Source organism: Zootoca vivipara, chromosome Z1 (genome assembly GCF_965207765.1).
Source record: "Zootoca vivipara chromosome Z1, rZooViv2.hap1.1, whole genome shotgun sequence".
Lineage (NCBI taxonomy): Eukaryota > Metazoa > Chordata > Lepidosauria > Squamata > Lacertidae > Zootoca > Zootoca vivipara.
In genome coordinates, this window is record NC_142583.1 from 2016025 (window position 1) to 2041527 (window position 25503).

The 25503-nt window shown below is 45.5% G+C and overlaps 1 protein-coding gene across 1 annotated transcript; it reads left to right on the forward strand.

The window, feature by feature from the left end:
• The first annotated feature begins 910 nt into the window (after window positions 1-910).
• Window positions 911-15413, forward strand: CHRNB4 (cholinergic receptor nicotinic beta 4 subunit). Its single transcript, XM_035112188.3, has 6 exons — window positions 911-1181; window positions 4085-4230; window positions 7080-7124; window positions 7777-7886; window positions 10188-11166; window positions 12738-15413. The coding sequence occupies exons 1-6, from the start codon at window positions 1127-1129 to the stop codon at window positions 12876-12878; spliced, it is 1476 nt and encodes a 491-aa protein (XP_034968079.2). The 5' UTR covers window positions 911-1126; the 3' UTR covers window positions 12879-15413.
• Window positions 15414-25503: the final 10090 nt, after the last annotated feature.

The window sequence follows — 25503 nt, forward strand, 5'->3', positions numbered from 1 at the left end:
GTTGGTGGAGCACAGGAAGCCTACTGGTTCAGACCACTGGCCCCAAGGTTGGGGAATCTCTGGCCCTCCAGTTGTTGCTGGATTACAACTCTACTGGCCCTAGCTGATGGCAGCCAGGAGTCCAAAGGCATCTGCAGGGTCACATATGTCCCATTCCTGGTCTGCACTGACTGGCAGCAAACTATCCAGGGTTTCAGGCAGGGGGTTCTTACAAAAAGATAAGAGAAGGCTGCTGGATCAGGCCAAGGACCCAGCTAGTCAGGCATCCTGCACAAAAGCAGCGCTCTCCCCTCCAACAACTGGTCTTCAGCTGGAGAGGCACGGCATAGCCATCATGGCTAGTAGTCATCCCTACTTAGAGGTGCCAGGGATTGAACCTGGCACCTTCTGGGTGCCAAGCATGTGCCCCCCTATCCCTGAACCATGAGGTCGCTCTCTCTGCTTTCCTTTCAGCTGAGAGATGGTGTGGGTGAGCTACATGGGTGAACTGGAGGAAGGCCTGATGCCCACACTTATCCTGCAGTGGTGCTGGGGGCATAGCTGCCAAGTTTTCACTTTTCTCGCGAGGAAGCCTATTCAGCATAAGGGGAAATCCCTGTAAAAAAGGGATAACTTGGCAGCTATGGCTGGGGGCGTCCTAAGGAGTCTGCTAGAGCAAGTGCTGCCTGGACACGCACTGCTTTGGCCCATAGTTCTGTTTCCAGTCCCCTCTCCCCACCCCCTCATCCCTGCTCTATTGCATCCCTGTAATGCAACCGAGTCACATGGACCATTTGCTTGTCCAGCAGGGCAAGTGTGCGCTCAGTGGCCCATCGACGTGGCGTCCCCCCTTTCTTCTCCCACACATTCGCCCATCATGCTGCCTCTTTCGCCTCTCCTGCTGCTCTTTAAGCAGCTGCGGAGAGGGAGGGATCACAGCTCCCTCTGTGCAGAAGAAGAAGACCTGTCCTGCCCTGCTGGGTCCTACAGCCTCCCTCCTCTGGGTGCCTCTGGAGCGCCGCCGTTGTGCTTGGATTTCCACCCCTGCCTGTCCTGCTGCCCTGACAGCCGAGCCCACCTCCGTCCACCTTCCCCCACCCCTAAGGACAGTTGTTCCCCTCCTTTCCTATACTGTACAGTAACTGCCATGAGGAAGATCAACTGGCTCTCTCTCCTGGCCGGGCTTTCTTTTTATATCAACGGTGAGTTGCAATTTCTTTCCAATGCAGTTCCTGCAAAGGGAGCCTTTGGAGCTCTTCTCTAAGGCGGGGAGGGGGGGGGGAGGAAAGCGGTTCTTGGGGAAATGAAGGTTCTTCTCTAACTTTCAAGCAGGATTGTTTCTTTGAAGGGAGGGGGGAAATGCATGGAAGTTGAAGCACAATTTACGTGGAATAGGATTTCGATTGGATCAGGCAGACCGGCGTGTGCGTACAGACCTGCTTAACTGAAGCGGTGCTAAAGCAGAACGGCAAATAAATGTGCATCGGCTGCTGGGCATTATTAGTAGAGGGGAGATGTCAGGAGGGAGTTTCCTGTCACTTTATGGGAAATACAGGAGCAAAACGCTCGAGGTCTTGCAACCCTTTTATTGGAGCAAGTAAGAAGCAATTGATCGTTGAGAAAGTGGTAAAAACAAGCCCCCAGCTGAAAATCCAAGCCTAGGTGTTCCCTCCTGCATCCCTCTTGTCTTCCTAGCATCTCAATGAGGAGCGTTCAATATGGTATTACTTTAGCCATGTTGTTTGATAACCTCAGCCTCCCTCTTTGTTCTTCTGGATTCTAAGGGAGCAAACTGGCTCGAATTCACACACTCTGACTTAACAAGGCGATGGATCTGGTTGTCCTTCCAAAAAAGGAAGGCGTTTCGTTACCCAAGTTGTGCTTCGTTTACTGAATGTATGCACAGGGACTCAGAAACACTTTTTGTCGATAAAACATCATAGGCGTGTGTCTGGAGGGGAGAGTTAAGGCTGAAACAAAAAGAGAAAAAGAACGCTGACTTTTGACCTAGGTCCTAAACAAATCTTTCTCTGTGTGTTCTGTTTTTGTTTTTTAAAAAATGACTTAGGTTTTTAAAGTGAGGATCCATTAGATATCTTGCCTCGGACATGATGCTGACATGATTTTGCTAGAGTGCAGTAGGCAACATTTAGGCAACATGAATAAATCATGTTCTAATAGAGCATCCTGAGAAGCAATAACAATGGCATTCAATAAAGACATTGAGGCATCTTAAAATTTACATTTCCTCCCTGTACTTTGCTGACAAAGAGGAGAAAGAAAATCTGGAATCACATAACATCTAGCAAAATCTTTTTGCAAATAGGAATTCTGATCATGTAAACATTTGGATTATGTGAGGGAGCGTGACATTAGGCAGTCTAAAGTAGAAGACTTTTATATGCCTGTTGTCTTTGTCCATGGAGTTTTCTTGGCAGGGATACTGGAGTGGCTTGCCAGTTCCTTCTCCAGGTGGATCACGTTTAGTCAAAACTCTCCACTATGACCTGTCCATCTTGGGTGGCCCTGCATGGCATAGCTCATAGCTTCTCTGAGTTATTCAAGCCCCTTCGCCACGACAAGGCATTGATCCATGGGGTCACGAAGAGTCGGACACGACTAAACGACTAAACAACAACAACAACAAAGTAGAAGACAGAGAAAATAAGTTGCATGTAGTTTTTGCTGTGTTGCACAGCCTGTAAATGCATTTGCCAACTTCACAACAAAGAAATTGATTCTGTTTCCAAAGTGGGCATGTGGTTGCTGTATTGACTGAGGCCTAGTGACTCACTTTGAATCCTTAGATACCTAAGAATGTATTCTGTGGAACTGAAAGTGCTGCATAATTAAACCAGCTGTAGGGGAAACATATCAGTTAAGTATCAGTTAGTGGTTTTAATTCAGATTTTTAAATGATTGCTGTGTTTTTTAAAATAATTTTCATAGGCCACTTGAACAGAGTTGGTCCCCCTTGTGACAATGTTGATGGGTTGAATGAAAAGTTGCTAGCCTGTTGTGGTGTTGGGAATAACCAGAGGTTTAGCCATAATTTGTAATCTGACACAGGGATGGCGATAATAGTCTATAAACTGGGTTATTTTGCTTTCAGAATATAATGTGCCCAGGACTTAATTTAATAGTAGTAGTAGTAGTAGTAGTAGTAGTAGTAGTAAGGGGCAGGACCTTAACACTGATTTAAGGAACAACATGAATTTTGGGCACCACTGAGGCTCCAATATAAAATATATATACTGGTATTCCAAAGATGCTGCTGACATCTAGTGGCATGTCCCTATTTGCCACAAAAGGAGGAGAAAATAGCATTTGGCGGTGGAATAGGATTGGTAGTTTATAAAGTGTCTGGCTCTTAGATTATTTTCTCACATGGACCTTGTCTGGATTAGTGCAGTTGGAGTGGGGAAGAGGGCTGAGCAGGGGCTGGTACGTTTAAAAGAGAAGAAATAGGCAGGGAAAGGGTAAAGCAGTTGGCGGGGCAGGCAGGGAGAGGGTTCAGTGGTTGGGGGTATTTTAACAGCAAAGAAGTAGGCAGGAAGAGGGCTAAGCAGGTGGGGAAGGATTTGGAATGGAAGTTCCCTTGCTGCTTCAGGACTCTAAAGCTCTCTCCCAAGCCTGCTATTCCCATCAAGCTTTCATTACATGAATTTCCATGCAAAATGTTGTCCCACCACCTCAAGGTTATGTTGCTGGTGTGTGTGTCTGTGATGGGGGCATATTTTATAGTTTCTTCCCCCATGGTTAAATTTTCTACTCAGAGGCTGTGAAGGAATGAAACCGCCCAGCCATTTGATGTGCTTGCTCTTAATTTTAAAATGGTTGCTTTCTGTTTAGAGTCATTCTGCTTTTGAGGCTGTTCTTCCTAGAGGGTTCAAGAAGTCATAGAATAGACCTATAATGAGTCAACTGAGAAACTGAATCCTATGGAGCGTGCTGGGGAAGAAACCTAGTTACTACGGGATGTAGAAACGTCACATTAATCTCTTGCCCAATGTGTTTTCAATCCAATCCTCTCTGAAGTCAAGCAAGAGGAATGGTGGCAGAGTGCTGCCATTTTGTGACCCGGTTGCCATTTCCTCTTTTATAGGAAGTGACACAGCCGATGCTGAGGAGAGGCTGATGAACCACCTCCTGAACACATCTCGCTACAACAACTTAATCCGCCCTGCCTTCAACTCCTCGCAGCTGGTTGTTATAGAATTGCAGGTTATCCTGGCCCAGCTTATCAATGTGGTGAGTCTGAGCATCCCTTCCATCGCTCCTTCCTAGCAAAATCTACAACTGTGTAGGTCACATCATGAGCTTTGGGACTGGGCAAGCGCATGGGAACTCTTCCACGAAGGCTGGCCATGCAGGGTTTGCAGACACGGACACTGTTGCCTCCACAACCCTGGAGACGGGGTGGGGTGGGGGTAGGGTAGGGGGTTTAGTGAAGTCGGGCCACGGCTGGACTTATTCTCAGAGACCTGTCTGAAGAAGAGAGTTCTTCGACTCCACTTGGGTCTCATTCCCTGTCCCACTAGCACAATCCCTTGGGTCAGCCTCTTCTGTGAGTCCCTCTCACTCGCCTTCCACACTGGACTATCTTCTCCATGGCGTCTCCATGGGATTCGTGACACCAGTGACCCCAAAAGGTTGGGGACAACATCAGGAGAGCTTGCTGGATCCAGCCCATGGCCCATCTAGCCCAGCATCCTGTTCTCACAGTGTCTGAACAGTTGCCTGTGGGGAACCAGCCAGCAGGATCCAAGCACAAGAGCCCTCTCCCTTCCTGGTCTTCAGAAGCAGGGCTGCCTCCAGTTGTGGACGCAGACACAGAGGCATCCTGATTAGCAGCTCTCATCTAATTCTTATTCTTATTTATTGAATTTATATACCACCCTATACAAGGGAGTCTCAGGGCGGTTCACAGAATAAAATCAAGTTATAAAAACAAAACAAAAAAACACATAATAAAAACAAAAACAACACACACACCCCAGTTTTAAAAGGGCATAGGATCTGAACTAAAGGCCTGGTTAAAAGGGAACATTTTTATTCCCCTTTTAAAGCCATCTAAGATGGTGACCATCCTCATTCTGTAGTTTAACCATGTGCTGTGCAAAGAAGAACATCCTTTTATGTGTCCTGTCTTAAGCCTTCTTGCGGTTGAGCAGCCATGTGAAAAGAAGTTGAGTCCCTGGAGAGCTGCTGTGAACCAGAGAAGACTATGCCATCCTGAACACAGCAACCTGGGAGTCACTAGCTACAGCACTGCCAGGAGTGAATCTCATTGAATTCTCAGGAAGCTTCCTGCAGTCCTGTCATATTGTCTACATATGAAGGCAGGCCATGCATGCTAACTTTGCAGCTGATCTCTCTTTTCCTTGGTACAATGACTTGGAGTGACAAGAGCACATCCTACTTTACGGAGTAAAGCTATGCAGTTTTCCTTTTTTTTTTACCCTCTCTTTAGCCACCTGCTTTAGTGCTGGGTCCCACCCCCTCTGTGCTTTATGGCCGCCTGGGCTTTTGGAATGGGCCTCATGTTGCAAATTGGGGTTCTGGGAGGGCCCCAGCTCTTGACCAGTTGAATGGCAGTGCTGCGTGGAAAAAGATCAGTTCCTCTGTGTATTAAATAACATAATTCATGTGTGGTGTACATGTATATGTGCTTGTATAAATTCATCTTGAAAACATTTTATTGGAAGTGAGTGACAGAAAGGAGAGAGACTTTAATCAACTTTAGTGAAATGACTAATCTGCTTGAACGCCAAGTCCTGCAGCATCTAGGACCCTGAATACTCCCTAAATAAATATTAGAAGGTTCAGGACAGACAAACGTCTTCCTGCAGCATTGTAGGAAAATGATGGCTTTTGCTCCCACAAGATGCAGTGGTGGACATCAAGTTGGGTGGCTTTAAAAGATGGATTGGACAAATTCATGGCAGACCGGGCTATTAATGGCTGCTAACCCCCATGGCTATGTTTTCCTTCTGCTGCACATCACAAGTGGGGAGAGCTCTGCTGCGTTGAGGTCCTGCTGTGGATTTCCCTTGGGGGCATCTGACTGGCCCTGGCGAGAAAGAGGCTGCTGAACTAGATGGGCTTTGGTGCTTGAGGGTTTTCTTTTATTCAGAAGAGCTTCAGCTCAGCGGAAGAGCAGAAGGCTCAACCTACAATGGCATCTCTAGGATTCTGAAACCCTGGAGAGGCCCTGCCCTCAACATAGGCAATACTGAGCTCGATGGAGCCATGAGTCTGATTCAGAATAAAGCAGCTTCATGTGTTCCTGTTCTGTAGGACTCTTCTTGTGCTCCTAGGCTCCCACCCTAGCAGAATCCACCCAATCCTCCTTCCTTTTGTCCTGGATTTCCCTTCCCCTCCTGTCCCAGGAGAGGTACAAGAGTAGCTTGTAGCAGCACAGCAACTGCCAAAGCCATTCCCTTTTAGGTTGTGACTTGTCCATTAATTTTCCCATTTCTGTGTTTCCATGGGCCTTGTTCTCATTTAAGAAATCTGCCTAGCAAAAGAGCCTGGAGCCTGGTTCATCAGAAAGCTCTCTAATCCAATTTCTCCTCTGTGGTTTATTTCCACCTCCAACCACTTAGCCTCTTCCAGATGTACCAAGGCTTACTGCCACATTTATTTTGTAATAATCTGAATTAACTCCAAATAGAATCATGTCTGCTTCTAGAAGATTTAGCGTCGCCTGGGCACCCTGGTGCCTTACAGATATTTTGGACTATGATGCCCATCAACCCCAGAGTTGTAGTTCAAAACATCTGGACCAACACGCCAGGCTATGAAGGCCTGCCTTAAAAGGAAACCTTTATTTTAGCATTAACTTTCATGGACGGGATGCAAAAATGCAATTCTGCCTCAGATGAAGTGGCCAGAGTGGTTCATCAAAGCTTGTTGGCCTTCTGAAGTTTCCAAGGAACTGGAAGACTGCCGGCCTTGGTGCTTTCTACCTGAGTGCCCTTCTAGGTTCAGGAGAGTGGATGGAGGGAAGGGTATTCAAGCCTAATGAATGGATCCAATTAAGATAGGCTGCTGCTCTTTACCACATAGATTTTCTGTGTCTCTCTCTTTCTCTTCAGAATGAGCGTGAACAGATCATGACTACCAACGTCTGGCTCAATCAAGTAAGTATCCCGTGGATACATAATTTCTGCTCTATTAATTTACAAACCCATCCTCTCATTATATTGGTAACTGAGAATTTGGAAGGTTGCTATGACATCCAGCTTGCTTTATTTTTGAAGGCTGCAGTCCTTAACCATTTGCCTATAGCCATTTATCATACGTAACTATTCCAGCTCAACTGAGTGCACTTTGAATAGTTGTGATGGGACGGTGCTCTGAGGAATCACAGCGAATCCTGCACTTTTTCCTTCACAGTATTTTTGTACGTTTGGGGGTGAGAGAGTGTGACTTATGCACTTATAAGTCTAATGTACTTATATGCCTACTCAGCCACTTACACCTGTGGAACTGGCCCCACATTTGTAATAAATCAGTATTTTAGTGTGGCAGCACTTAATAATTTTTTAAATAAAAATAAAAATGGCAATTTTATTGTTTTATTCTTTTGTAAACTGGTTTTATTACAATCCAGTTTTCCCAATCTTGTAAAATTAACTAAATACATGATGTTGTTGCAGCAGCTGAAGTGTGTGTGTGTGTGTGTGTGATTCTAATTGCATTCTGTACAAAAGGCTGCCAAACAATTAACTGTGCAAGTCTGTTGTGCAATGGGAACAGCGACTCAAAGTGTGGGTTGTGCCCTGCTTCTAGGAATGGACGGACTACCGCTTAGCTTGGGAACCCTCGGAGTACGAAGGCATCAATAAGCTGAGAATACCAGCTAAGAAAGTCTGGCTACCAGACATTGTTCTATACAACAAGTAAGTTTGTACGACTCAGCGCTATGAATGAAAGGTCTAACTTAGGACCAGATTCAATCCCTTTTAAAAAAAGAAGCCTTCCTGACTGTCGTGGTGAAGAGAAAGCATGAGCCTCCTCTGACACCTGCCCCCCCCCCGACTGCAATTCTGATTGAGACCATGGTGGGACCCTGGTGGCTTGGGGGAGGGCCATGGCGCAGGAATCCTGGAGAGCCTTTGCTGCCAGTCAGTGTCAACAATACTGAACTAGATGGACCACTGGTCTGACTCAGTACAGTATAAGGCAACTTCCGATGTTGCATGTTCAGCTAAGTCAGGGGTGGGAAGGCTCCTGCCTGCAGGCCGGAGAGCCAGTGTGGTGTAGTGTTGGGAGTGCTGGACTGTGACCTGGGAGAGACCAGGGTTCGAATCCCCACTCCTCCATGAAGCTCTCCCTGGGTGTGACTGTGGGCCCGTCACTCACTCTCAGCTGAATGGTGTTGAGTAAAATCCTGTCAGATCAGATACGTAACCTGTGGATCCTCACGGATCATGCAGCCGATCCCTGCAGAAGTCAGCTTTGTTAGTCCCAGGCTTGCAGCTTGGGGAGAGCCTTGCACTACAGGTGCCCTGGAACGGCTGTGGAAGGAAGTTGGTTGAGTTGGTCGTCCCACCCACTGCTCAAAATCATCCTGCAGGAGGAGACCAGCAGGGCAGTCTCAAGCAGGTCGGGCGCCCTGGCACTGAGGGGCGGAGATCGCTCCAGCGCCCCCGCCCTCGCAGGGCACAGCATGGTTTCCGTGCGGCTTTGCCGCGCAGCGCCCCGCCTACCAGGGACAACAGCATGAGAACAAGGCCCTTTATGGTGGCTCCCTACTTATAGAATGCTCTCCCCAGAGAGGCTTTCCTGGCACCATTGTTACATACCTTTAGGTGCCAGGCAAGACATCTATCCATGGAGTATTATTTTTTTGCATGATGGGTGAAATGTTTCAATCTAGTTTTGAAAAGAAGAAGAAAATTGTCTTTTAAATTTTTCTTTTAATGCTGGTTTTAATCTACAGTTGTGTTTGTTTTCTACTTAAAATATTGTAAGTCACTTTGCATTGCCAACTTATTATTATTATTATTATTATTATTATTATTATTATTATTATTGGCTATCTTCCTTGCCAGTGTGAGAGCCAGTGTGGTGAAGTGGTTAAGAGCGGTAGACTCCTAATCTGGGGAACCGGGTTCCCGCCTCCGCTCCTCCACATGCAGCTGCTGGGTGACCTTGGGCTAGTCACACTTCTTTAATAATAATAATAATAATAATAATAATAATAATAATTTTTTATTTGTACCCCGCCCATCTGGCTGAGTCTCCCCAGCCACTCTGGGCGGCTTCCAGTCAGATATCAAAACAATACAACAAGAGCACAATTACAAAAGTCACAAACAATACATAAGCCACATCAAAAAATACACAACTGAATAGAAACCAATTTCGACATGAATCAAAATCTAAAACTAAGAATACATCCTTAATACAGTTTAAAATAACATAGGTAAAAAATAACAGGAATTTAAACAAAAAAACAAAACAAAATGGAGCCCTCTCTGCCCAGCAGCGGCGGCGGCAACAGTCCTTTATAAAGCCCATCAGACCCCGCCCTGGGCCAGGTGGTAAGTGGCAGGACTGGGGCCTCCAGGCTCTGAGCAGGGGAGTCCTCCTGGCTGATAGCAGCAGCAACAGCAGTTCTTATAGGCCTTGGCCCCGCCCTGGGCCAGGTGGTGAGTGGCAGGACTGGGGCCTCCAGGCGCTGAGCAGTCTCTCAGCCCCACTCACCTCACAGAGTGTCTGTTGTGGGGGATGAAGGGAAAGGAGAATGTTAGCCGCTTTGAGACTCCTTCGGGTAGTGATAAAGCGGGATATCAAATCCAAACTCTTCTTCTTCTTGCCTCATGACTGTAGGGATGAGATATCATTGTAATGTATTGGTACTGAATCTGGATAAGCAGAAACACCAACTATTTATGGACTCTTTCATGGTCTTTCATTGTCAAAAAGCCCCAATATTTTATTATCAGAATTAGTTTTGAATAATAGACTCATAGAATTGTAGAGTTGGAAGACACCCTGAGGATCATCTAGTCCAACCCCCTGAGATACAGGAATATGCAGCTGGCCCTTATTGGGATCGAACCTGCAAATTGGTTTATCAGCACCATGCTCTAACCAACTGAGCTGTCCAGGCTGGTTCAGGTCACAAAAGCCTTTGCAGTGCTTTGAAACCCACAAGTCCTTTTCTACAGTTACCTTTTTCTTGACTCCTTTAGTGCCGATGGAACATATGAAGTCTCTGTTTACACCAACGTGATCGTGAAAAATAATGGGAGCATGTTGTGGCTGCCTCCAGCCATCTACAAGAGCGCCTGCAAAATCGAAGTGAAGCATTTCCCCTTTGACCAACAAAACTGCACCTTGAAGTTCCGGTCATGGACTTACGATCACACTGAAATCGACATGATCCTTAAAACCGGCTCGGCCAGCATGGATGACTTCACCCCCAGTGGTGAATGGGACATTGTGGCACTCCCGGGGCGGCGAACTGAGAACCCCTTGGACCCAAACTACGTGGATGTCACATACGACTTCATCATTAGACGGAAGCCTCTTTTTTACACCATCAACCTCATCATCCCTTGTGTGCTCATAACATCCTTGGCCATCCTCGTCTTCTACCTGCCGTCAGACTGCGGAGAAAAGATGACGCTCTGCATCTCCGTCTTGCTCGCTTTGACTGTGTTCTTGCTCCTGATCTCCAAAATCGTCCCCCCAACATCGCTGGATGTCCCATTGATTGGGAAGTACCTGATGTTCACAATGGTCCTGGTGACCTTCTCCATTGTGACCAGTGTCTGCGTGCTGAATGTGCACCACAGGTCTCCCAGCACCCATGCCATGCCTCCCTGGGTGAAGGTGGTCTTCCTCAAGAGGCTGCCCAGCTTCCTGTTCATGAAGCGCCCAGAGAATAACTCCATGAGGCAAAGGCTGTCCGGTAGCAGCAAGAGGAGCAAAGCAGACCTGTTTTGCAGCAGCCCGTCGGACCTGTACAAGGGCTCCTCCACTTACTTTGTGAACACGGCCTCTGCCAAAAAATACGACCTGAAACTGGCGGAAAACCCTGATCACATTGGCAGCCATCAGGATGTCAGGCTACGATCATCAGCAAAGTTTTCCCCTGAGGTCCAGGAAGCTATTGAGGGAGTCAGTTTCATAGCAGACCACATGAGAAGTGAGGACAACAATGAGACTGTAAGTAGCACAAGGAACCTTTCATTTCCCCACCACGCTTGGTCCCCCAGTCTCCCACCTTCTTCTCTAGAAATTTCAGGCAATTTGAGGCCCTCTGTCTTATTGTATGTTCATGATGGTTTGTGTTCATGGCGGTCCTCTTGCCTCTTGGTGCCCCCATAAGTAATCCCACTCCCCTTGGACAGATTCAGGACAGACACAGCACAGAGTTAAACTATGGAACTCCCTCCCCCAGGAGGCAGTGATGGGCACCAATTTAGATGGCTTTAAAAGAGGATTGGACCAATTCATGGGGCAGAGGGCTGTAGAGGGTTACTGGCCACAAAGCCTATCCTCTGCTTCCACAGTTGGAGGCAGTAAATGCTTTTGAGTGCCAGACGCTGGAAAGCACAGGAAGGGAGAGGACTCTTGTGCTTGGATCCCGCTTGCGGGTTTCCCATTGGAGCATCTGATTGGCTACTGTGAGAACAGGATGCTGGACTAGATGGGCCATGGGCCTGATCCTGCAGGTTCTTCTTACGTTCTCCTATCAAGGAGTGGCTGTTGCTTTCTCCAACATGGGGGCATCCAGGCTCTTCTTTGGGACCCAGTGGGCTAGAGCTAGAATTAATAACTTTAATTTTGTTCAGTAAAAAAGTATACCTCATCTAGCACACTGCATTGCAATGGCTACAACAGGCAGAAAATATATATATATGTTGGGAGTCAGAGCTGGACTCACAAGCAATTCTCAAGTGGTCCATGAGGTGGTAAAAATTTGGCCCCAATGGCTTTATTGACCTAATTCAACAAAGCTTTTTTATTGGTTTTGTGGAACTGCCCATTTTAAACAAAGATGGTTGTAGCCATAGGAGCCAACTCCTAGGAGCCCTGGGGGCTTCAGCCCCCACAATGAAATATTTGAGGTGCCCAAGCCCCCACAAAGTTATAGGGTATTCCCATTCAAATGGTGTGGGTGCACTGTGCCATGTGATTGATTATGTGGGGCAGGGCTTACCTGGGCCCCCACAATATTTTATTCAAGTTGGCACCCCTGGTTGTAGCATAAGGATTAGGCCAGCCTTCTTCAATGTTGCATCCCCAGGTGTTATTGGATTACAACTCCCATCATCCCAGCCCTCTTAGCCAATGGCCAGGAATGATGGGGCGTGTAATCCAACAACAACTGCTTGATGAGAGGGGGATGGAGGGTCAAAACAGCCTCCCACCTGGAGGAGGAGGAGGAGCCACCAGCCATTGAAGCCGTGCAGCTGCTGTATTCAGTCCCACCCCAGCTCCTCCCAATGTCCTGATGTCACACGCATGACATTGGCCCCCCATCACCCTCATAAGGAGGTGCTTCTGGGCTTGAGGTTGAATTAAGCAGTGTGCCTTTTTGACCTTCAAATCTTCTGAAGCCTCACACTGATTCCCAGATTCCTTCTTAGCTGGTATTTAAAATTCATCAGTATGAAATGATCGGATGTAAATTCCATAAACGCCATGCAAGGGAGCCACAGTGGGACAAGCACTTGGGCAGTTTATGCAATGGATAAGTCATTAAATTATTTAATTGAGTTTTTCTCTTCTAGGTTGTTGAAGACTGGAAATATGTTGCCATGGTAGTGGACAGACTGTTTCTCTGGATATTTATCTTTGTTTGTGTGGTGGGGACTGTTGGATTATTCCTGCAGCCGCTGTTTCAAAACCACTCAGTTGGCGTGAGCCCTTAAACTGGGCGAATCCAAGACCTAGGATTGCTTATTCACTGACCGGGCTGGACTCTGTTTTGAGTTCCACAAGTGTAATGTCAAAGTCCAGTCATTTGATCATATTTATTTATTTATTTTTACTAGGGTGGGGATAACATAAAATCATCAGTTGATTTAATCAACTTCTTTAAGGTGGGCTTATATCCCACGTGACACTTTAGCCTGGGTGCTTGCGCTGAGTGAGGTGTTGATGAAAACAGGCAAAAACAACTAGGAAACAATGGTAAATTCAGTAATTGTACATTTAACCCCAGTCCCCAAATGCCTGCCCTTACATGGCTTCCAAAATACAATCCAGCTAGGGCTCCGGTGTGCCTCCAGGTCAGCAGGTATTGAGAGATCACTCCTCTAGGCATCCTTTAAAGTTGGAACAGTTTCATTTCTTTGGACTTTTCAGCAAAATACTCCATCTTCAGTGTTATCTCTTCATTAAGTTCATTTAAACAGAGATTGGGTGCCCATCTGCTAAGGACTCTTTAGCTGTGATTCCTGTATTGTTGGGGGTTGGACTAGATGACCTTTGGGATCCCTTTCAACTCTACAATTCTATAATTCTGTAAAAAAACACTTGTTTTCAGCTGGTTGGTTGGGATCCAAAGCTGGGTCATGGGCTAGCCTAAAAGTGGGTTATATCAGGGGCACAACCACAGTTTTATCTTTTAAAACTAGTTTTTAAAGGGAAGGAGAAGAGCACAGACAGGACTCTGAAAGTTTACAGATGGATGGGCTTGGTGGCGTTAGTCCCACCTTCCACAAACTGTATTTGACACCACATCTCAAAGAACCTATGCACATACATTTATATCTTTTTCAGCACAATTTCTCTCCCCCACAGTAGGAGCCTAGGAACAAGCTCAGGCTTTGTCTGTGTCGTTTGGCAACCTTCTTCAGTAAGAAGTGTGCACTGGGTGCACATATAATGCTAAAGCAAAGCTTAGTGTTGCAAACATGAGCCTAGGCAAGTCTTGGCCTCGTGTGCTGCCCTTCCTCTCGGGGTTGAGAGGAGACGATTGGAAGCACTGGCTTCCGTTTCAGATTCACTACAGCTTGCCATGTTGTCTGCACCTGGCAGACTGCTGCTGGTATCAGAAATACTTCAAACCATAGTTTAAGAAGCTATATTGTTTGCATGAACTGAAGTTAAGCTCAGTTTAGAGATCAGACGTCCCGTTATGGCTGTGCTGGAGGAGTGGGGAATGGGGAGCACGAGAACCGAAGGCTCACTGCAGATCATGGGTCGGCAAACTAAGGCCCACGGGCTGGATCAGGCCCAATTGCCTTCTAAATCCAGCCCGCAGGTGGTCCAGGAATCACCGCATGGATCGCCAGCACTCATGTTCTTTCCCTCTACCTCCCTCGGCGGCGGCGGTGACGCCTCCTCCCTCCCTCCCTCCCTCCTCCTGGCTTCTCCCCGCCCTGCCTAGAGGAGGAAGTGGGCTGGGCTTTGTTGGTGCCAGCCCCTGTCCGGAGCCCTTTCATGTGCTGCTCATTGTCCCTCCGCCGCCACCAGCCCCTGCCGCTTGCAATACACAGGAGCAGCAGTTGGCTGAGCGCCCCTCGAGCGGCCGCCATTTAAATCAGCCCCTCTCCGGAGCCCTTTTGCATGCCGCTCAACATCCCTTGTTCACCCCCCCCCCAAAAAAAATAGCCTGGCCCCCCACAAGGTCTGAGGGACAGTGGACCAGCCCTCTGCAGATCATCCTTGTACTCAGCCATACCATTAGGCAGAGGGGGGTGTTTGCCACAGGCAGCAGATGAGACACTGAGGCTAAGAGGCTGGAGCGCTGTATGCAGCCTGCCCTGCGCCCCCTAAGCCACCCTGCAACCCTCAGGTGTGATGGAGGATGCTGCCCACTCACCAGTGCAGAAGTAAGATTCAACTGCTGGTCCAGTTGTCTTCAGATGGCAGGGTATACTCTTGCCCTTCACCTCAGACAGCAAAATGCCGAGCTGGCACTGACCACAGTTAGCACAGGGCTGGCTAAGTGGCACCCCCCAAGATGTCATTGGATTCCATCGCCCGTCAGTCTACGCCAGCATAGCCAATGGCCAGAGTTGATGGGAGTTGCAGGCCCAGATTTCCAAGCCCTGATTTACGTCATGTGCAGATTGAACCAAAGGCTCTTTCAGACATCATGGGACCCGGGTGTTAGAAGAAATGCCTGGATGCTCCTAGGTCAAAGTCTTAAGGCAATGGGGGTGGCAGCGTAGTCCATAGCATGGAGGGAAATAAGGAAAAAGTGGAAGGCAGGGACAGAAAGAATCAGACAGGTGCAGGCATATGTAGTGAAAATAATAATTAAAAAACATATCAAGTGGACTCCATGCAACAGTCTGTGGTTAAAGGTGGGATCCAGGTCTGAAAAAACTGAATTGAATGCAAAATACTTTATTTTGGTCTTTTATAGAAATGGGAAGGAGGTATGTTTGGAACTTGCAGATTTTTCTCTGTAGGCACAAAGACAGTCTATTAAAATAGTATTTTACTTAAAACGCTTTCGGAGTGGGAGTCCTCTTTATTTCACAGGGTGCTCTGTCGCTCTGATACTTGTTTCCACAAAATGCACCACACCTGACATATAGTCCTTTCCTGTTTCAGCCAAAACGGTGATTGTTCGAAGACAACAGACTAACACAGTGATGGGCAACCTTTTGAGCTTGGTGTGCCAAAATTTGTCAAAAAACAGAGCATAACTCGGGTGGTGTGTCACTTCGAGAAAATAATCATAATTTTGCGATATTTATAGTTTAAATAACAAAAATGTATAATTGTAATATATAACTATTTAATAAACCAAAAACCAATTATTTAACCAAACCAAAAACTCCTTATTTATCACAAAGTGCCCAGAGTTGTTGAGCTTTTTGGGGGGAGTTGCTGACCAAAGTTTTGAGAGGTTGTTGGGGTGTGTGTGCAAAAGTTGTTGCTTTGCTTTGGGGGGGATGCCCCAAAGCTGCTGCGCTTTTTTGGGGGGGGGGAAGAGAACAGAAATAAATGACGAATAATACCTTCACTGGAACTAACACTCAGCACCGACATAGTCTGTCAAAGCACAAAAAAAACAGCACAGAACGGGTTAAAAAACGGACGCTGTTACACCCAATCTGCCAAAGCGCCAGGAAAAAAAACAGCACAGAAAGGGTTAAAAACCAATCTCTGTAACAGCAGAGACAAGCTCTAGTGGGGGAGGAGCGGGAGAACAAATGGGGGGGCACAACAACAACAACAACAACAACAACAGCGCAGATGGGCCGATGGGGCGTGTGCCAGCTGTGAGGGCTCTACGTGTCACGTCTGACACACGTGTCATGGATTCGCCATCACTGGACTAACACAAAGGAATACACAAACATATTGTTATGGGTTTCCTAACTGATTGCTATCAGTTTGGGCTTCCTGAGGACATATGTCCCAGTCATATGTCTCTACCCTTTATGAGAGTTAAGAGCTAGTTGATTGTCTGTGGAGATGACCCATCAGGATTGGTTGGGGGAAAGCAAGGTGTCTCTACATAAGAAGAACAATACATTGCAGCAGCAGTGAAACTGATACAGGGCATCTCCAGGTGGCCACTGTTTTGCAGGAGTGAAAAATTTAGGCTTGGATTCGGGTTGAAGAGTTCTGTTGCCCATGTGTAACAAATTCACTTAAAAAACAGCTGGCATTTTGCAGTTTGGAAAGTGACAGGGGAAATGCATGGAAAAGGATAAGATGAACAAATGTTTAAGGGGAACACTCGTAAACACCCCAAGAGCAAATGAGGATGGATACAATATGAGTGCACATTATATAACCAACCTGCAAACAAACTGTTCAAAGATCAGAAGCACAGCAGTCTATTTTCCATGTCAGGGTAAAGTCATACCTGCCAAGTTGCTGTCAGAGAAATAAGGGACCGGGCCGGAAATAGCAGACTGGAAGTAGCGCTGCCGCCATTTTGGAACTGGGCGGAGCATGCTCAGAAGTGACTTTTGATGCTGCTTTGCCCAGTTCCAAAATGGTCGCCGCGCCAGAAGTTGCACTGCAGCTATTTTGGAACTGGGCAGAGCAGCATCAAAAGTCGCTTCTGAGCATGCTCCACCCAGTTCCAAAATGGCCGTCGCGCCAGAATAAACCAGGAGAAAACAAAAAATCAGTTTTTTCAGCTAGGAACAGCTGGAAAAACGGGGATTTCCTGGGGAAAACGGGAGACTTGACAGCTATGGGTAAAGTACATGAACACACCTTTCTGAGTTGTTGTGGCCAAAGGAAACAAGCCACAGTTCCTGGCTTAGCCAACGAGGGATCATGGTTTGTTTCACACCAACAAACCATACAAACCTTGGCTACAGAACAGGGTTCATTGGGAGCAAAGCAAACTGAAAGCATTGGCTTATGGTTTGTTTCCTCCCAGTAAGAGTGGGAAGAATCAAAGCTGCCAGAGTTGGCACCTTCACCGTAACTGTTAGCTATGTAACAGCAAATGAAGCCAGCGGGACAGAGATCGGAGTTGGGCTTCAGTGAGCATCTTGGGTGCTGGCTTTCTCCACAGATCCGAAGTGAGAGCAATGGACTTTGGGTGCCTGCTGTTTAAGCTATATGCCTCCATTGACGTTCAGACATTACAAAACACCAAATCAGCCTCTGATCAGTCAGAAAAGTAGGGTGAGCTACTCTGGATAGAAAGGTAGTATGTGTGGTTTAATTGATTATTTGGTGAAGGAAATAGGCCTAAGATCTTGTTTCATTACGGTATATCCTTTATTTGTTATGGTGTTTTACATTTACATTCCCCACCCATGTATACTGGATACAGCAATATGAGAAAAATGAATAAGATGTTTATGAAAAGAGAAGTGGGGTGAAAATAACAATGTACATAGATATCACACAGACATCATCCTGATCCTGTTCCACACTTCTGACTTATCAACGTGGAGAAACGTTTCAGTGGCAGCACTACTAGCTACATCACAAAACATCCTGTCGAGCGCAATGGGAGAGAAAAGGGCATGGGAGGAGCTCCTCAGATGATCTCAGGTGATGTGCAGAAGGGGGACTGGTTAGGGTCTTGAAAGCAGCACCAGTTCCTCCATAATCAACACCATCTCTTTGGAGCCTCACAAGGCTGTTTCTTGCCAGCAAATCCAGACATCTGTCTCTTTTGTTGACTACATTCCAACTCTCAAATTGTTTCTCAGCATCCCACCGGAGCAGTTAGCTAGTAGCCACCAGCCATCAGTGTTCCCTTGAAACATCCTCTAGACCAGGCATCCCCAAACTTCGGCCCTCCAGATGTTTTGGACTACAGCTCCCATCTTCCCTGACCACTGGTCCTGTTAGCTAGGGATCATGGGAGTTGTAGGCCAAAACATCTGGAGGGCCACAGTTTGGGGGTGCCTGCTCTAGACAACCCCCATTAAAGAGACATCTCTGGCTATTAAACAAAATGTAACCATCTACAATAGGGATGAGGAATCTGAGGCCTTCCATGTGCTGTTAGACTGTAACTCCCACCATCTCTAACCGTTGGAGCCATCTCCACAAACTCTTGGCAGTGCTGAATGGCCCTGAGGGATGTAGGTTATCCAGCCCTGATATAGAACAAGAAGTCTTGCTTAGTAAGAATCAGCACGGGTTCTACAAGTTCTGTCTCACTAAGGTTTTAGAGCTTTTTGAAAGTGGCAACAAGCATGTAGACAAGGGTGAACTGGTGGACATTGTGCATTTGGATAAAAACACACACAAATGAACACAAAATGTGTATAGCAGTCAAACTCATATACCTAATCATAAGTGGTTTACATAAAGTGATTTTCAAAAAGCTTTTGATAAAATCTCACCAAAGGCGTCTGAGAAAGCTTATGGGTTGAAAGTCCTATTATGGATCCATAACAGGAAGCAGGGGACACAGGTGGCGCTGTGGGTTAAACCACAGAGCCTAGGGCTTGCTGATCAGAAGGTTGGCAGTTCGAATCCCCACGACGGGGTGAGCTCCCATTGCTCGGTCCCCGCTCCTGCCAACCTAGCAGTTCGAAAGCATGTCAAAGTGCAAGTAGATAAATAGGTGCCACTCCGGCGGGAAGGTAAACGGCGTTTCCGTGTGCTGCTCTGGTTCGCCAGAAGTGGCTTAGTCATGCTGGCCACATGACCTGGAAGCTGTACACCGGCTCCCTTGGCCAATAATGCGAGATGAGCGCCACAACCCCAGAGTCGGTCATGGCTGGACCTAATAGTCAGGGGCCCCATTACCTTTAACAGGAAGCAGAGAGTAGGAAAAAAATGGACAATTCTCAAGATTGGGGATATATGAAGAAACACTGGCACCCAAAAGCCAGTGCTTTATAATTTGTTCTAGAATGAGCAGTGAGTTGTCCAATCTTGTTGACAACAATTATTCAAATGTAAAAAAGGATATCGTCAAACAGGCTAACTGGACATTGAAATGGCAGGTGCTGTTCACTGTAAGGAAGTGTAAGTTGATACAAATTGGGGCAAAAAGGTCTTAACTTCCCATGTATGAGCTGATGGGGTCTGAGCTGGCAGCAACCGACCAGAAATGAGACCTTAGGGACACACTGAAGAGGCTGGCCCAGGACATAACTGCTTTGAAACAGGCAAATTTCATGCTAGGAATCATTTAGGTTCCTTGGAATGAGGATCAGTAGAGACTGTGGTGTCTTTCGGATATATGATTTATTTAAAAACTTCTCCCACGGTCCCAGCTTTGTCATCAAGCATGGCTCTGTCTCTCCGGCTTTGTGTCTTCTGTTGCCAAGCTTACACACCCCACATTCTAAGTACCAGCCAGGTGAAGGGGAGGGAGCCACAGCAGTGCCACTCATTGACCCTCTGGCACAGAATCTTTAATTGGTGCTCTGCTATTCTATTCACAACCATTGCCTCGACCAGGCTTCCTCAACCTCTGCCCCCCAGATGTTTTGAGACTACAATTCCCATCATCCCTGACCACTGGTCCTGCTAGCTAGGGATCACGCGAGTTGTAGGCCAGAAACATCTGGAGGGCCGAGGTTGAGGAAGCCTGCATTAGACAAAGGGGTGTTGATGGAGTCATTTCAGTTGCAAGCTACAGCTTTTATCTCACAATTGTCCAGCTAGTCCTTTATCAGTACCCTCTGTTCAATAGCTTTTTGCTTTATATTTCTATTTTTATTCTGTATAATTTTCAGAAGATGTTCTACAACATGGTGTTTTGATACTGTCTTTTTTATTCGTTATAATAATGATGATGATGTTGATAGCCTAATGATAATACTAATAAATTATTTACAAAAAAAAATACCTCCAGTTGCTCAGTTAGCAATGGAATCTTCCACCAGCTTTTAACTCTTACTGGACAGAGGACCCAAGAACCAGAAAGAGGCTCAGGCATCACACAGGCTCTCCCCACCCACAAACCTACCACCATTATCTTGCCTTGACATCTGGTACGGCTTTGGATCTGACACAGAACAAGTCAAGCCTCTGTCCCCAGCTCTCCCGGCCTCTCTGCCCTTCCAGCTCCCTGAAAAGCCCACCTCAGGCTTTGGTCTTGTTGCTGCTGCTTCACTTTCCTGCAGTTAACTGAGGGGGCCCAGCCCCTTCAAATATTTTATGGGGAGGGCGAAGGGACCTTGGCCCCTAGAAGCCATGACTCCCTCCCTACCAAGAATCCTGGGAACCATAGTTTGCCCCTCACAGAGCTACAGTTCCCAGCAGCATTATCCTTGGGAGAAGCCATGTGCTTTAACTTTATAGTATGGTCTTAATTGCCCTAATATGTAAGTGGATGGATGAGCTGGTTGTAAATTCTACTTAAATTCTGCTATGGGGTTTTGTAGACCAGACATTTGCTTTGTAATAAGTGCCTGGCTGGTGTGGGACTATGTGAGAGTGACGTGGGTGTGGCCAGGGGGAGGGGGGGACCTGTCCCGCCACTCAAGTAAATAAATAAATATATATACTTAACAAGAAATAGAAACTGCAGAAAGATTTTGACAGATTTTTCTGAGCTCTCTCATACACCTGTTTCTGTCGCAGTCATTAAAAAAAATCCATAAACATCTAAGAACTGTGTTAGCTAATTCATTAATGGTGTCTGACTATCAGCTCAGCTCCAAAGTGCTGCTTTTAATGATATGCAAACTCAAAGTCTTGTCAATATCCGTTCCATGCACAAATTCAATTATCCAATTTTCATTAACTTGGACTTGTCTGAAAGAGCTTGGCATGAAATTTGGAGTGAGGTTCCGATCTTGCCTGCATGGCCAACCGCAAAAGCTCTTAACTATGGTTATCAGGTTATCAGCTTTGCTTATGCATGAGCACATCTGCGGATGAGGAGGCTTTTCATGCTTGCTGTAGCTGCACCTATTTGACTGGACAATTCCCCTGTCTTGGTGTGGGCAGCCAGGAAAGGGGCAGGTTATAGAGAGCGAGCTTCCAAGCACGGAATGGTAGGTTCAGGGCCCTGCTGGCAATCCACTGAATCCCAGCTGTCTTATTTTGCAAGGAGTCTGTGCCAAGCTGCCCAGCTGCTTCTGTCTCCAGCAGGCTCTGTTGCTGAGTGGAGAGGATGCTGGAGCTGCTCCTGCCTGTGGCTCTTTTCCTTTTCCTTAAAGGTGAGTGACTTTTGATGGCTAGGGGAGAGGATTGCGGGTGGGGTAATTGCAAAGGGTAGGATACACTTCCTGGATTTCAATAGAACCCGAAGTTGGGTTTGGGAATCTGTAATGTAAGATTCCTTTTCATTCATATTTTTTTTTAATCTCTCCTTTTGAAAAAGCAAAATGGTTGTTTGGGAATGCCATACATTTCTCGTAATTTCCCAGGGGAATGTGTTGTGTGTGTTTCAGTTTGACAATGTGTGTAAAGGTCAGAAATGGTGACATCCTCACCCTGCAGAATATATGTGAGATGAGTGACCTAACCTCTGACAAACTCAGCCTTTAAGCTTGTTTCGGTAGCAGGGAGGGTGGGGTCGTCTTTAGCAGAGTGGTGCGTGTTGGAAAGAGGGGAAACTCAAGAGGAAAACAGGCCAACTATGGGAGGCAGGAGGAGAGAGAACAAAAGAAGCCGTATGAAAACTTCATATTTATGCCAAGGAAATCATACATGAAAATAAGGGCTGTTTTATAAAAAAAATGCTAATGTTCCAGGTTCTCTCATTTAAGAGGTTACCTCTGAAGGACTTAAAGTTATATATAAATTAACTCAGAATTAGTCATTTCCTTCTTTTTGCAAGGAAATATCACTTTCCCAAGCAAACCAATGAAAGATTTTAAACATTGTACAATACAATATTTTAAACCTTGTACAGCCTGAACTTTTGGAGCACTGAATGTTAAATGTCTGCAATACGTAAAATGTACCTGAGGATAAAATTTCATGCTTATTTTATAGACCAGTTGTTGGGAACATGTCTATTTTCCTGTCTCCTGGAATATATACCTTACAAAGAGTGAAACTCGCCCCAAACAAATGTAGTGTGAGCTTTCAAATTTCTGTTCTGCTGTTGAGAGTAGCTGTTGATTGAGGGGATATGTGGCAGGTTTTCACAAAGGCAAGATTTTGAAGCAAAACATTAGATGTGCAAAAATAGATGGCTTTTAAAGCAGAAGTTATAGGCAACCCAGCCATACCTAGGATGGCCTGTTAAATCCACAGGTCTGTGCAACCATAAATAAACTGTGCTTTGTGACTTGGTTGACTGAACATCAGAATCACAACCAAATTGCACGTGTTCAGAGGAGCACAGCCACCTTTGCAAATGGGAGTCCAGAGTCTGCATTGCATTTGAGCAGCCCCTAAATTGTGTCAGTTTGAGCAAAATGAAGCATGCACCTCTTTTTCTCTAATCTAAGATGGTAGCAATCATTGTTGTACCACTGTAAATCTGCTTTGATCCACTGTCTTTGCACAGCAGATTATGTTCCTCTGCATTTCTGCTCATGTTTCAAATGTGGGGAATTTGTTTTAAGAGGTTCTGTTGCCATTTCCATCAGTAGTGCACCCTTGGCTAGAAATGTTTCAAAATGTTCTTAACAAATCATAGCGAGCAATACGAAATGGTTAGAACACATAGCAGAAGTTTTAACAATGGTGTGAATATAATGCAAAATCCATAACCCCCAAAATGTGGGGAGCACTTTGGAGCAGCAGTTCGTGGGGCAGTTCATGTGCTCAGAAGCAATCTGTGCACTGCCTCGGGCCACAAAACAATGTTGATCAGTTCTACGATCAGAACATGATTTAAACATGCCACGAGCATTTTGATCATTATTTTGTTTTAGCCTTAATAGAAAATATTCAGTATAGAACATTTGAACTCCAAGGAGAGCAAGTATATACTGTACAGTATATATATTTCTTTTGAGGGGGTGATGCTGCAGATATTTCTCTAGTTTCCTCCATGAATTGCTTTCATTTATGACTGTAAACCCCAGGATACTAACATGATCTTAACTCACTCACCCTTTTTTTTATGAAGGTGTCTCCTCTACTAAAATAAATAAGCCATTGTCCATCTGCACAGGTGCATGGTTTTAACTTCAGAGATTTTTTGGGGGGGGGGATTAAAACAGTAACAGTAGTTTTGAGTTTTTAAATAGTGGATAGCTATGTAGCTGAGAATATGTATCTAGAATTAATTTTGGTAGTAGAGCATCTTCAGTATTGACAAGCAACCACTGTATTTTTATAATCTTAGAATTGTAGTTGGAAGGGACCCTGCAGGAATAGGCAGCTGTATTTTGTTCATGCTCTATGAATTAATGCAGCTGTAGTTGATTATAATGGATTTCTGTGAATTGTGTCAAATGTTAATTCAACATGGCATACTCTAGTATGCTTTAATCACTTTATAAAATAAAATTACCCCTCCCCTCAAGAAACATCAAGAGACATTTGTTTAATGAGGACAAAAGAAATAATGGATTTCAAAGTACTAATTCCAAATTTCAAATTGAGCTGGTGGAAAGGAAAAATAAATTGTTGTCGAGAATGTATAACTTTCTTTTGGAGTGGAACACCAAGGATGAGGAGGTAAAGGAAGTTATGATAAAATGGGCAATCGATTTTGGTTATAACATTGAATTTGATTTGTGGTCTAAATTTTGGAACCAAACTATGAAATTTACAGCGTGCACGGTACTAAAGGAAAATGTCATGAAAATGATGTACTTGTCGTTGGTACCTGACACCAGTCAACGAAAAACAAAAAGTGTTGGAAATGCAACCAAGAGGATGGAGAATGGTCGCTGTTTAGTAAAGTAAAAACATTTTGGGAGTCGATATACAATGAATTTAAAAAGATGTTAAAATATACTTTCCCTAAGAAACCGGAAGCCTTTTTGTTGGGGCTAATGGGAAGTGAAATTAAGAAGAATGATCTAAGGCTGTTTATGTACGCCACCACAGCAGCCAGAACAGTGCTAGCTCAAAAATGGAAAACAACAGAAATTCCAACAGTTGATCAATGGTGAACTAAATTAATGGAATACTCAGAGTTGGCAAGGATGACGGGAAGGATAAGGGAACAAAAAGACCAGAAGTTTCAAAAGGACTGGAGTAAATTCGTGGAATATTTCATAGAATCATAGAATCATAGAGTTGGAAGAGACCACAAGGGCCATCCAGTCCAACCCCCTGCCAAGCAGGAAACACCATCAAAGCATTCTTGACATATGTTTGCCAAGCCTCTGCTTAACAATGCTTTAAAGGAGCATTGTAAAAATGTGAAGACACTGACAGGACTAACATAAAACCTACACCATGTATAATAGGTATCTCTGGCTATAAACAAGATCAGACTTCTTTAAGAGAAAGCCAGGGTTAAAAAAGGGAAAGCGCAAAAAATTAGAGAAAAAGATCTGAAAACCAAGGGAGGGGAAGGAAGGAAGTCATGTTCGGCAGAACATTAGTACTTATTGGATGGTTGCATAATATTTGTAATAGATGTATTAGTTTGTAACAGATGTATTAGTTTATTTTTTGTTATCTTTTTTTGTATTTGGAAGAACAATAAAAACAAACTAAAAAATAATAATAATGGTGGTGGTGAAGTTAGTTCTGTCCCTTTGTTCTGTCCCCTTCTTGGACAGAGGAAGGGACAGGGGTAAAGGAAGCCCTTTGCATGCAGAATGTCCCAAATACAGAATGCCCCAGTATTTCCAGTTGCAAGGATGCTCTGTCCTGCCACCGCAGGTGGAGGCAACAATGCTGCCAAGTGTGTTTCTGGAAGCTGCAGGAGATGTGGGGGCTCTTGGGCCTGAATCCTGCTTGGAATCTGGTTGGCCACTATGAGAACAGGATCCTGGACTAGAGAGGGTCCCAGGGGGTTCTTATCTTCTTAAGGTTCTGTAGTATATTATGGGAAGGACTCTGCTAGGGTTGCCATATTTCAAAAAATGAAGTTTTGAAGCCGTTTCTTAGGAAACCTGCCCCAAAATCAACACTTCCAATATGGGCTGCCATAGGCCTGGGTTTCCCCGGACATTTTTAACCGATTTTTGAAAATTCCGCCCAGATGCTATTTTTGATGGGTGAACCCCAGCTCTGTCCTAGAAATTCCAGACGTATGGCAGCCCTACTCTGACCGAGCCAAGA

Bases quoted from the DNA above. Each gene is read 5' to 3' on its own strand.
- CHRNB4 (XM_035112188.3), top strand. From the start codon at position 1,127: ATGAGGAAGATCAACTGGCTCTCTCTCCTGGCCGGGCTTTCTTTTTAT. The intron at 4,231-7,079 runs GTGAGTCTGAGC...CTTTCTCTTCAG, and splicing joins TGGCCCAGCTTATCAATGTG to AATGAGCGTGAACAGATCAT. The intron at 7,125-7,776 runs GTAAGTATCCCG...CCCTGCTTCTAG, and splicing joins CCAACGTCTGGCTCAATCAA to GAATGGACGGACTACCGCTT.